This window comes from Carcharodon carcharias, chromosome 8 (assembly GCF_017639515.1).
Source record: "Carcharodon carcharias isolate sCarCar2 chromosome 8, sCarCar2.pri, whole genome shotgun sequence".
Lineage (NCBI taxonomy): Eukaryota > Metazoa > Chordata > Chondrichthyes > Lamniformes > Lamnidae > Carcharodon > Carcharodon carcharias.
The window spans coordinates 49,878,821-49,892,668 of NC_054474.1; the positions used below are offsets into that span (position 1 = coordinate 49,878,821).

At 38.6% G+C, this 13,848-nt stretch overlaps 1 protein-coding gene across 3 annotated transcripts in view; it reads left to right on the top strand.

Moving 5' to 3' along the window:
* The window catches only part of LOC121280975 (CCR4-NOT transcription complex subunit 6), a 71,422-nt gene that overhangs the window by 15,221 nt on the left and 42,353 nt on the right, over positions 1-13,848 (top strand). For 2 of the 3 annotated variants that reach the window (XM_041193469.1, XM_041193471.1), the window contains exons 2-3: positions 7,679-7,800; positions 12,325-12,511. In XM_041193469.1, coding sequence (XP_041049403.1) covers positions 7,689-7,800; positions 12,325-12,511 — 299 coding nt within the window. In that variant the 5' untranslated portion in view covers positions 7,679-7,688. Of the gene's footprint in view, positions 1-2,084; positions 2,294-7,678; positions 7,801-12,324; positions 12,512-13,848 lie in introns of all 3 variants that reach the window. The other variant, XM_041193470.1, reaches the window with a different exon arrangement.

Sequence of the window (13,848 nt, forward strand, 5' to 3'; positions counted from 1 at the left end):
TGTATTTAACAAAGTTGGTACTAAGGGTAAGTTATTGAATAAAATATTAATCAAAGTAACTTCTAATTAAATGCATGGTTTCAGTCCTCTGTGTGTCAATATGATGGACATATCCGCAATGCTTCCTGTTTCCCCACTCACAAAGCCACCTCAGGAGTGTCCCAAAATTGAATTTTTGCACGTGTGTCTTCACCTGCATACTGCCCCTCAGTAACATCACTAAGCATAAATCAACTTTGTATCTATACTCATGATGCCTAGCTCTTCCTCTCTGAAGCCACCTTTTGTTTTCATGTTTTCTGACATCCTTCATGCAGGAGACTGGATTTTCTCCAGCTCAACCTTGGAAAGCCTGAAAGCCTGTTTGGTCTGTGCTCTAAACTCTGATTCTATCCACCCAGCCACTTGTTCTCCCTGGACTAGACAGAATGCAGCCTTGGTTTCCTACTTGATGAAGAATGCATTTCAGGCACACTATTATCCATTGCTAAGAATATCTGTTTACACCTAATGTTTCCTGCTTCCAACTGTCTCTCGAAACCCACCACCTCTTTAAGAAAGAAATTTCTCATACCTGTCTTATAAAATTGATTGCTTGACAGAAGGATTACAGTAACTGGGCTAGAGAAGCATCCAGAAGGTTGATGCCGAATTTACTGTTGATCATAGTATATTATAGGTGATTTGGACTTGGTATTTGGATAGGGAACACCGTATCAAAATTTGACAAAACAAAAATAAGAGATTTAGCAAAGAGTGAAGAGGAGTCTGGGATTTCAGGAAGATGTAGGCAGGTTATTGGAATTAACAGGCAGGTGACAGATGTATATTAATCCATATTAAAATGCATCTTGGGAGAAAAAACAGGACTGTGGGTATATAATCAATGGAAAGGTATTGAGATGTGTAGATGAATGGAGAGGCTTGTGCATTGAAAGACATAACTCAATGGGTGAATGCTAACAGATAAGGCCATGATAAGGACAACAGCATTTTGTGTTTTATAAATAGGGTATTGTGAACATGAGTTTAAAAAAAAATACCAAATTAGTAAGCCACAATGCTAGAGCACAGGTTTGGGCATTCTGTTATAAGAAGGAGGCATTAAAACTATGGAGAATCATGTCTTCTGATTCACAAGGATGCTAGCAGGGCTAAAATTATATTTATGAGGAGAAACAAAATCATAATGCTGTTTCCACTGGAAAAGTGAAGTCTGAAGAGATTGAGGAGAGATGTAAGGCAAAATTTCTTGATAGAGTTGCAAGAACATGGAATTCTTTGCCACAGGCCAGAGGCCATTGCATCTTTTAGGGGAAATCTTAACCTGTATCACCTACTCGAATATCTGAGGAATAGGATTAATTTTGGATTGCTCCAGTAAAGAAGCAGCACAGTTACAGTGAACCAAATGATTGCCTCCTAGGCTGTAATATTCTGTGTCCTGTGGTCATTGCTAAGCTTGACTTCTCATCCTTCTGTGAAGCACACAGTGATGTTTGCACCATTAAAGGGACTATAGAAGTCTAGTAGTTGAAATTGAAACTTATTGCATTGTTTCTTATCCTAACTTACTTGTACTTTAAAACAGAATCTTTTCTATAGGCATTTTCAATTTAAGAAGCCTGAGCCTGCTCTTAGCAGTAGTTAGAATGTGTACATTAAAACATGGCAATTATTCTGAAATATTTCTAAATTATCTAACCTAATGCTACTGTACTGAGTTTCTTCAATAAAAGCTCCTCGGAACTATAGAAAAGTAAGAAGTGTAATTAAAAACAAAGTGCTGGAAATATTCAGAAGGTCTGGCCACATCTGTAGAGAGAGAAATAGAGTTAACGTTTCAAGTTGAATATGACTCTCCTTCAGAAGTAAAAAGTGTCCTTGTGCGTGAAAACAGAAACGGCAGCATTTCCATTTTTGATCCCATGATCTGTACATGATACTTCGTTATAGGTTGTAGCACACGATGCAGATCTTAAATAGCTGGAATTTTCCAGCACTGTACTTCCTTGAACTCATTTGTTCAGAATTGATATTCTCTTTTACTTTCTTCCCTTTCACCCTCACCCCAACAAACAAAGGAGAGCAAGAGTGTGAATGAAGTGTCTAGACAAATTGAAGTTCATCTGCTATCCTTCAGCTGATTCATTTAATGTTGATAAATGTAATGTTTGAAGACTGTTAATTAATGAGATTGGGCTTTGCCCATCATAACTGATATGCAAATCCTGGAATCATCCTTGCCACTCTTCTGAACAGCCTGATACATCAGTGCTCTCTTGAAAGTCAGGTGCGTAAGATGTTCTAAATATGACTTAACAGTAAATTACATGGGGTTAAAATTATTTGTGTTGACTTCTATAATATGTCTGCCACTTTATTAGTCTTGTTCATTACTTTAACAAGCTTCTCTTATCTGTTGGATTATTCTGTTTAGCATGTTCTCTAAGGCCTTTACGGTGTCAAGGATTCAGATGTCACAAATTTTACCAGTGAAGATCTTTTCTTTTCATATTTTGAGATTTGTTACTGCCTTGGAGTGTGAGTATTCTATGCCTTTACAAGTATGAAAGCGAGCAGCACCCCTGGTACCTGCAGACCCACATTGGCTTCTGCTCCGCCAGCACCTCAGTTTTAAAATTCCCATTCTTCATGGCCTCGTCGTTCCCTATATCTGTAACCTTCTCCAGCCCTTCAACTCTCAGAACTCTATATACCTCCAACTCTGGCCTTTTGTGCATCCCCACTTCCTTTGTCTAAGCTCTGGAATTTCCACCCTAAACTTCTCCACCTTTCCTCATTTTAAGATGCTCCTTTAAAACCTAACTCTTTGACTAAGCTTTTGGTCACCCTAATTTTGCTGCCTTTGGCTTAGTGTACATTTTTCCCTGATTACAAAATTAGCTTTGAATATGAAGGTGATGTGAAAGTGGTCATGGTTCATGTATAAACCTTTCTCTTGTGTATATGCCTTGTGATTAAGTGACAGAGATTTATTTTACTGAATACTACTTCAATTTATGCTAGTGATATAAAACTTTATTTATTTCAAGTGACTCCTGCAAATCTCACTATATATTCTATAACTCCCATTTCCCAATTGCTAACTTCTCCCATTCATGTAGAGTTTGTTGTGGCTGAAGAAATTTCTTGTCTGAATAACTTTAATATTTGAAGATCTAGCACAGGTGACATTTTTGCTTTGGGCCAAAAGAATAGGGAAGAAAGGGGTTTAAGGTCATTGCCAAAATCTGTTGCCTTTAATAGTACAGTGTCCTGCCAATTATCTCAAATTACTTTTGGGAAGCAGGTCATTTTCACCATTTCTGGTCAGATTGTGAAGTAGCATATAACAGCAGAACTGTGATCTTTACAAAATTATCACAAAGTCATCCTAGTTAGAAAATTGGTTCATTTAAATTTTATGATTTTCTTCAGCATTGAATTCCCATTTTTTAATTTGTATTGTTTAGTGATTGGAATTTTTTTTTAAATTGTAAGTTCAAGGAGCAGACCACCTATTTTTTTGTTTGTTTTTCCTTTTATGCTTCCCTACTTGCAAGAATTTAACTTTTTGATTGAACTGGTAGCCATGGAAAATTCTATAATCTCAACCGTTGTACATTTCTGCTGAAGGAGGTACTGAGAATCTGAAAGGCTGAAGTGTCACAGGGGAAATATAGGTTACTAACTTCTAGTAATCTATATGATTTTTGAACACTTTTGCATTTTCTCTCGTTTGAAGTATGCTATTCATAAACTTCTGTTTTTTGATGAGATTCAAAGGTCTTTCAGCATGTAGGCAGTGAAAAGGTGACACAATTTTTTAGTTCTCAAATTTTGACCAAATGTCATGGGAATGGAGGGCTGGAGAGCTTGCGAATTATTTTGTATAAATGAATATGTTGGTATTCATTAAGAGTTCTACCATTAGTTGTTCTCTGTATCCTGTTGCTACTTGTAATAATAGTTGGTTATGATAAAAGCCAGGACTGTAGTTGGCTTCAAGACTTCGAAGTCAGAATCTGCATTTTTAAAAAGGTTCATTCTTTGGAGTAGGCATCACTGGAAAAGTTGGCTTGAAACGGTCATGGTGGTCTTAAACCACTATTTAACAGTTTGTTAGAATCACAAAATCTCTCATTGCAGAAGAGGCCATTCGGCCCATCGAGCCTGTGCCAATACGCGAGAAACACCTGACCTACCTAACTAATCCCATTTACCAGCACTTGGCCTATAGCCTTGAATGTTATGACGTGCCAAGTGCTCATCCAGGTACTTTTTAAAGGATGTGAGGCAACCCGCCTCCACCACCCTCCCAGGCAGTGCATTCCAGACCATCACCACCCTTTGGATAAAAATATTTTTCCTCACATTTCCCCCCCCGCCCCCTAAATCTCATGCCCCTCACCTTGAACTTGTGCCCTCACATGACTGACTTCAACTAAGGGGAACAGCTGCTCCCTATCCACCCTGTCCATGGCCTTCATAATCTTGTACCCCTCGATCAGGTCACTCCTCAGTCTTCTCTGCTCCAACGAAAACAACCCAAGTCTATCCAACCTCCCTTCATAACTTAAATGTTTCATCCCTGGCAACATCCTGGTGAATTTCCTCTGCACTCTCTCCAGTGCAATCACATCCTTCCTATAATGTGGCTCCCAGAACTGCACACAGTACTCCAGCTGTGGCCTCACCAAGGTTCTATACAACTCCAACATGACCTCCTTACTTTTGTAATCTGTGCCTTGACTGATAAAGGCAAGTGTCCCATATGCCTTTTTCACCACCCCACTAACATGCCCCTCTGCCTTCAGAGATCTATGGACACACGCGCCAAGGGCCCTTTGTTCCTCAGAACTTCCTAGTGCCGTGCCGTTCATTGAATACTTCCTTGTCAAATTACTCTTTCCAAAGTGTATCACCTTACACTTTTCAGGGTTAAATTCCATCTGCCACTTATTTGCTCATTTGACCATCCCATCTATATCTTCCTGTAGCCTAAGACACACAACCTCACTATTAACCACCCGGCCAATCTTTGTGTAATCTGCAAACTTACTAATCCTACCCCCCCACATTGTCATCTATGTCGTTTATATAAATGACGAATAATAGAGGACCCAGTACAGACCCTGTGGTACGCCACTGGACACTGACTTCCAGTCACTAAAGCAGCCTTTTGTCATCATCCTCTGTCTCCTACAGCTAAGCCAATTTTGAATCTACCTTATCAAATTACCCTGTATCCCATGTGCATTTGCCTTCTTTATAAGTCTCCCATGTGGTACCTTGTCAAAGGCTTTGCTGAAATCCATATAAACTACATCAACTGCAGTACCCTCATCTATACACCTGGTCACCTCCTCAAAAAAATTCAGTCAAACTTGTTAGGCATGACCTCCCTCTGACAAAGCCAAGCTGACTATCGCTGATCAAACCTTGCCTCTCCAAGTGGAGATAGATTCTCTCCTTCAGAATTTTCTCCAATAGTTTCCCTATCACTGAAGTGAGACTCACTGGTTAGACTGATAGGCTGAGTAGCTTGCAGTTAAGAGTCAAAAACATTAGTGTGGGTCGAAAGGTAAGAATGGCAAATTTCCATCCTTAAAGAAATTTAGGGAACTAGTTGAATTTTTAGGACACTCCAGCAGCTTCTTGGTCATTTTTACTGGTATTGGCTGTTTTTTGTTCTGTCTGCAGAATTTTTAAAAATCTCATTTAATTTCTCAGGTTGCTGGAGTGCAGTTTAAGTTTGCATTCTCTGGATTACTAGTCCAGTTACCTAACCAATGCATTACAGTACTTTATCAACCAAAGAATTGCTGTATGCCAGGAAACATGCATGGATTTTTAAAATAAACTTTGTAAATAAATCTGTACAGAATTTACATGAAATTACACTAATTGAAAATCTTGAATTTGATGTAATTATAAGCCCTTAGTTTGATGTAATTTGCGCATGTTGATAAAGTAGTTTGTGGTTTTGATAAGGTGCATGCATGAACGATGTTTCATTAGCTAGGCTGACCTCAGAATGTCAGTATCCTCTACTGTCCATCTTACCTTCACTTTGAGTTCCCTTAAATATAATTGGGAACATGCCCTTGCACCATAACTACATTAGAAATACCTGTAATACTGCAGTAAATGCTCTATGTGGCACACACCACTTCACTGCCAGTTGTTACTTTTGATCATTTGCAACTTAGTTTGCATCGTTTGATTTTTTTTTTAAAAATGTGCCTACACTAGCACTAGTAGATACATTTTGGTAAATCAATGTGATAATTGAAGGTCATATTCATTGCATTCAACATTTACCATAATATGTTGCCTACTGAAAGAACCCCAACTAAATTGAAATAGAATTAAAAAATGAACTGATCCCGATTAGTATCATGTATCAAGCAGCTCTAAAATCAGTTTGCACATGATGAGGATGTAAGAACGGTTCAATGTAAATTATTAGAATTATATAAGGTGAACAAGAATAAACTCAATAAATGTAGGCTGATTTGACCTCCAGCAAATGTGCTTGACTGACAACTATTACTTAATTGGACACATTTTTTATTTTGGTGGAAGGAAAATTGTTGTATGAAACCTCACAAAACATCTACATTTCAACTTTGTGAGACAGGTGATTAAAAGAGAAATTGCAAAAGTGCTGGAGAATGAGATGTAAGAGGGGTAGTCATTGGCATTGGTAACAAAATTAAATTGTATTCAGTTGCATTCCTCACGAAGCTTCCTTAGAAATCCTAATAGGGCTATTTTATGTTGGAGCATTTTTGTCAAATTATAAGTATACAAAGTGTTTATGAACAGCTATGATTTCAGAGTCATTGACTGGATGAAACTAATTGTAAAGAGGTGACTATACAGGTAAATGAGTGGGTTCAAGTTAAATCCGTAGTAAAAAAAATCTTTTTAGACTTAAATTCATTTGCAGTGCACTGGGACTTACTTTTCTGCCATAATTGAAGATTTCAGAAAAATAAAAGTGGCAATTCTATCGCATAATATCATTACTGTATAAAATGTGTAATGATGCTTTAGGATGGGGGAGAAAAAAAGCTAAAATAGATAAAGGAACAGAATCCACGCTCGTGTCTGTGCACTGAAAGCTGAGAAGGGTTAGAAGGCTGTAGAAAGCTGCAGATGAATGCTGGGATGGGGACAGGAGGGAATTTGGAGATGAGATTTAAAATTTAATTAGTTGAGGGACTGGGAGTTAATGTACATCATGGAGGATGGCATGGATGTTCTGGGTGGTGGGTGTGAGGGAGGTAGGTAGGTAAGTTTGACTGTGCGCAGGACTTAATATGAGCATGTATATATTTTGCATTACTTGGAGTTTGGGAGAAGATATCCAAGTCGGGCATTAAAGAAGTTATGTCTTGAGATTGCAAAAGCATGGATTGAGGTTTCAGCAGTGTCGTGGCTGCAGTTAAAATAACCAGTTCTGGCAAGAAGGATATGTGGTTTGAAACTTAGCTCTGAGTCAAACAGACGAGGTTTTGAATGGTCTGGTTCAGCTTCAGTGAGTGCATGGGGTAAAGGTTAGAGTGGCTGACAAAGGAGTGTAATTTGTGGTGTAGTATTAAATTTGATTTTAATTAGTGTCTGGAAATGTGAACATATTACACTTTAATTTGTATTGCCATTTCAGTGTAACCGGAATGCCCAAGGAAAAATATGATCCACCTGATCCACGGAGAATGTACACAATTATGTCTTCAGAAGAAGCAGCAAATGGGAAGAAATCATACTGGGCAGAGTTGGAGATCAGTGGTAAGTATTGTGCATGGAACCAAGATAATTAGAATGTTGCACTGTTTTATTAAGAATATGTCATTTCACCTATATTTGAAAATAAAACTTTAAATACAATGCATCAAAACTTTGGAGAGCATTAAGCATATTCACTCACCTGGCATATATTGTAGTAATCATGATTTGAAATTCACAAGAAAGTTTTACTTGAGCTGTCCATGAAGGTTATACGTTCTAGGCAATTGTAAGATTCCTGGGTTCAGTACCGCAGATACCTAAATAGGCAGTCAACTATTTTTTATTTTTTAAGATAGTTTAGGTATGGTGCATTAATAAGACCGAGAAAGGTATACGACCTGTAACAGCTTGTGATAACAGCATTTGCTCTCTAGTCAAAGTGTTAGGAAACTCTTCCCTCGATCTCTCGATCTTCCTCCTCCTCTTCTGGTCCATGTTCCATCTGAAGAAGGCAGCTGTCCAACGAGCATGGACACCTCACCAGCACCTCTGCAGCCCCTCACCAGTATGACATCAATCAGTGTGCCCTTTTTTGGGGGGCTGGTAGCTTATCCAGTGTCAATCGTCTGTCTAACTAATCTGACCAATGGGTACAGGACAGATACTCAAAACATCAGGGCGGTTATCACCCCCCTTGTACGTTACCCTGCTCGAAATCAGCTTTTTAGTTTACATCTTGCTGAGGGCCATACCCTGGTCTTTTTTAACCAATTGCATCGATAAGAAGATGCCATCTTAACTTTGGAATGATGACATGAACTAAGTGACCTTGCCTGTTTCCACAGACTGTTTAAATATTGTTGCCTTTTTAGAAAGCTTTCTAGGGGGTGTTATATTGTGCAGAAAATATCTGTTTATTCAAGACCTCAATTTCTTACACAATGGAATGTACTTTCCTAATTTTAGTCACTGATTCCAGTACAGCAGAGCTAGATGTAGAGTAGTGCCTCTTCTACTGTGTTCCAACATCTGTTAACTTTATCCTTTAGTCAACTGTTTATGGCTGATGTTATTGATTTGTATTTTCACACAGAATACACTCTGCAGAAGATAGTATAAGTCCCATGTCATCTAATTAGTGCTACTTGTTACCATAAACCAATGATTTTAATCATAAACAATGAAATTGAAGATTAGAACCCTGGAATCACATGAAATATGACATTCCGAACTGTGAAGCAGTAGTCCTGTTTATTCTTCTTTAACCACATTATGGGCAATTTTGTGCTATGGGCCTGGACTACAAAAATCAAAATGATTTTCAATTTGGATACTTTCATCAGATGATTCTGTACTAGATTTGAATGTAACCTGCAAAGGCCACAACAGGAGTTAAGAGTTCAAATTCTACCATAGCAGTTTGTGAAATTGAGCCCATAAATCTGGCCATTTGTGGGCTACTACTAAAATAAAACCACACAAGCTACCAGACCACAACTAATATACTGCAAAGAAGGGAACCCTCTAACCCTTATATATCCATCTCTATACATGACTTCAGTTCAACCGTGCATGGTTTCTTGACCGTATACAAGGTGCACAAGTCAGAAGTTTGATCTGTGTTTTTGGAGTTAAATTTGGACCTTGCCTGCCTCTCAAAACAGACATAAAAGATCTTGTAACACTATTCAAAAAAAAGAGCTCTTTCAAAGCGATGGCACAGGCATGATAGGCCAAATGGTCTCCTTTGCTGTATCATTCTTTTGTGGGATCTTGCTATGGGCAGAATGGCTGCTGGTTCCTACACTGCAACAGGGACAACCCTTTAGAAACACTTCACTGGCTGAAAAGTATTTTGGAATGTCCTAAAGTTGTGAAAGGTACTATATAAATTCAGGTTGTTGTCATGGTGGAATACTTGCCTAGATTTGTGCAGCCATAACGTTCAAAAGCTGAACAGGAGCCTGGAGAGAATAGTTTGCTTGATTGGTCCCCCTGTCACTAGATTCCATATGCACATCTTACATTGCTGGCACCCTATGGTCGGAGTATCTAAAGTTTACAGGATGCACTGCACTGATTCAGGATAGATACTTTGAGAATGATCCTTTTCTGACACTTGCATGGTTTCAGGCTCAGAAAAACAGTGTAATAGTACCCGTCTCTGTCCGTGCTTCAGCCCATCTGTTGCTGAAAACCTTATCCAGACTTGACTGTTCCAGTTTTCCCCTGGGCAACCAACTGGCTTACAATCTCCGTAAACATCAGCTTATCCAGAGCTCTGCTGTCTGTATCCTAACTCGCACCAAATTACTGTGCTTGCTGACCTACCCTGGGATCCTAGCCTGGTAACACCTCAAATTTAAAATTCTCATCCACGTATTCAAATCTTCTCTGGCTTCTCCCTATTTATGAAATCTCCTCCAGTTCTGCCACCACATATCTCTGCATTCTACCAATCCTGGTACTTGTCCATCCCTGATTTCCATTACTCCATCATGTGCCTTTAGTTGCCTTGGCTCTAAGCTTTGGCATTTGCTCCCTACGCTCCTCTTCCTTTCCCTCGTTCTCTTCATAGCCTCCTTAAAACCTACTTCTTTTAGTTATGTTTTTTGTGCAGCTGTCCTAATGTTTTGTGTGGCCAGGTGACAAATGTGGTTTGATAATGCTCCTGTGAAGCACTTTGGGTCTTTTAAAATTTGTTCATGGGTTGTGTGCACGGCTGGCAAGGCTAGCTTTTGTTGCCCATTCTTAATTGTCCTTGAGAAGGAGTCGATGGTGAGTCACCATGTTGAACTGCTGCAGTCTTTGATGTGGGTACACCCACAGTGCTGTTAGGGAGTTCCAGGAATTTAACTCGGTGATAGTGAAGGAACGGCAATATAGTTCCAGTCAATATGGTATGGATTAGAGGGGCACTTGCAGGTGTTGGTGTTACCATGCATCTGCTTCCCTTTCTAGGGTGTAGAGGTTATGGGTTTGGAAGGTGCAGTCGAAGGACCCTTGGCAAGTTGCTGCAGTGCATCTTGTAGATGCACACTGTTGCCACTGTAACTGGTGGAGGGAATAAATATTTAAGGTGGTGGGTGAGGTCCTGCATTGTCATGGATGGTGTCAAGCTTCTTGAGTGTTGTGGGAGCTGCACTTATCCAGACATGCAGAGAGTATTCCATCACACTCCTGACTTGTCATTTAGATGGTGAACAGGCTTTGAGGAGTTGACAGGCAAGTTACGCAACACTGAATTCCTTCTTTACAGTATCTTACATGGCTGGCCTAGTAAGTCTCTGGTCAATGGTAACCCCCATGATGATAGTGGGGAGTTCAGCGATGATAATGCATATCAGGGGACAATGGGTAGATTCTATCTTGGTGATGGTAGTTATTGCCTGGCACATGTGGGGTGAATGTTACTTGCCACTTAGCATCCCAAGCTTAAATGTTGTCCAGATCTTGCTGCATGCAGGCACAGACGGCATGCTTCAGTATCTGAAGCCGTGCGTGATACTGAACATTGTGCAATCATCAGCATACATCCGCAATTCTGATCATAAAATGGAAAGAAGGTCATTGATGAAACACCTGAAGGTTGTTAGGCCTAGGCCACTATTATGAGAAAAGCCCTACAACAATGTCCTAGGGCTGAGATGATTGGGCTTCAAAAGGTAGAGAGTATTCCACAGATTACCAATGATTTCAATTTTGCTACAGCCACACTTGGTTGAATGCTGCCTTGATGTCAAGTCGCTCTCAAGTCATCTCTGGAATTCAGCTCTTTTGCCCATGTTTGGGCAAAGGTTGCAATGAGGTCTGAGTTGAGTGCCCTAGGTGGAACCCAAGCTGACCATCTGTGAACAGGCTATTGCTTAGGAAGTGCAGTGTGATAGCATTGTTAATGACATTTTCCATCACTTTGCAGAATGTTTGGGATGTTTTACTACCCACTATAAGACACTATTTAATTGCAGGTTGTTGTTGAAGTTATATAGTTTCTGACTGTTCCACCTTCCCTCGCTCTAGTTTTACCAAATGTTAGCCAAGACAAATAAGTACGGGACTGCCTAATTACTTCAAAAACAAGCTTTTTACCTTCAAGTTATAGAGTTATTTATAGCTCAGAAGGTGACCGTTTGGCCCATCGAGTCCATGTCGGCACTCCATGGTGCAGTGGTCAATCCCATTTTCCCTTTCCCTGCAAGTTTATTCCCTTCAAGTGCCCATCCAATTTCTTTTTGAAAGCATTGATTATTTTTGCTTCCACCTTTCAGGTCATTACCATTCTGTGTTTAAAAAAAAATTCTTCCACACAATCCACCTGCATCTCTTGCCCAAAACTTTAAATCTGTATCACCTAGTCTAGGTGATTTCTTGTGTTACACATATTTTGTCCCTATTTAAATTGTGTAGAATGTGATCTTGTATACTTATGTACTAATGCATACATTAGGAACATATTAAATGGCAGCAAAGTTATGAATGTTGGTGTGTATATTTTTACTCAACTCATTGCTTGTTTATCTGAGGGGAATTGAAACAAAATGGAAAGAAATCATAACTTTTTTTGTTCATTTATCTGTTGTGTAGGGAGAGTTAGAAGTTTGAGTTCATCATTGTGGTCACTAACACACTTGACTGCATTGCATCTTGGTGACAACTCCCTTTCACGTATTCCTCCTGACATTGCCAAATTGCATAACCTGGTATATTTGGACCTATCGTGCAACAAGATACGGAGTTTACCGTCAGAGCTTGGAAACATGGTATCACTCAGGTAAATTTTTCAACTGAGGAAAATTGTCTATATTGTGATTCGTTATATTTCAAAGATTGTATGCTTATAAGCTCTTTGTAATATAAGCACACTATGGAAATATCTAAATTCTTTTCAACAAAAATTTGAATTATTTTACTATGCTGTATTTTTAATTTCAGCACTCGCAGTAATTTATTTTGAGGGTAACAGCAGTGAGCACTGCTGACAAGATCATTTGTTGTGATAAATTATTGATGAGCTGAACATTACTTTGAGCACTTGAACTGCTTGATGTTAGATCTTTGAAAAATTTTGACCTGGCCATCCCTGTAATACAATAGGTTAAACCTACTGTTCTGGCAGCTGGCTGAAAACATGCCTTTTCAGCTAATTAGAGACTATTTTAAAGATATAGGTAAAGATGCCTTGGAATCGATGGTGAAATGCTAAAGGCGTTTAAAAAGTTATTATTTAAAATAAAATCCTGTGGATAAATGGTAGCATTTAAAAGGTAAGAATATAGAAAAAATATCACTGTGTCCTGGTCAATATTTATCTCTCAATGTCATTAAAAAAAATTATCTGGTCAATATCACATTGCTGTTTGTGGAGCTTGTGTGCAAATTAGCTGCCACATTCCCTACATTACAGTGACTACTTAATTGGTTGTAAAGCATTTTGGGATGTACTGAGGTTGCGAAAGGCACGGTATAAATGCAAGTCTTTTAATTATATAGTGTATATTCAAGACAAAAGCTTAGTGCCTTTTGCCCCTAATAAGAAAGGGGTTTCTGTGGAGTTTGGCCACAGTTCTGCTGTTTGAAGGTATTAAAATACCTAAAGCTGCATCTGATTTTTTTTAAGTGGTTAAATGAACTACCAGGTGTTGCTCTGACTGAAATTGATAACTTTAGTTCTAGAATTGTATGTTTTGTGTATCATATGCAAGCTGAAGTATCTTTAATAACTTAAAAATTCCTACAGCAGTCTACAGTACGTATTCAGACTTGCATACTTATTGCAACTTACATTTTAGACTTGATTCAAATATAATTTTTCTATTTGCTGTTTCTTTGGTGGGAGGATTGATGTTTTAAATAAAATAGTGAACTGGTTGAAGCATCCATTTGTTGAGAAATAGAATTGAATATTGCATTAAATTTCAGATCACAAATGTATATGTCACGCGTTTCACTGTTAGATGGTATCTCAATCCATACAAATTTATGACATTTTTATCGTTAAAGAAAATTGTTATTAAAGTTTAATTTCTAGCTATTTTAGCACTCAGAACCACTTTTGTATTTTTAGAGGTGACAAAACAATGCATTTCACAACACCTATTTAGTTATGAC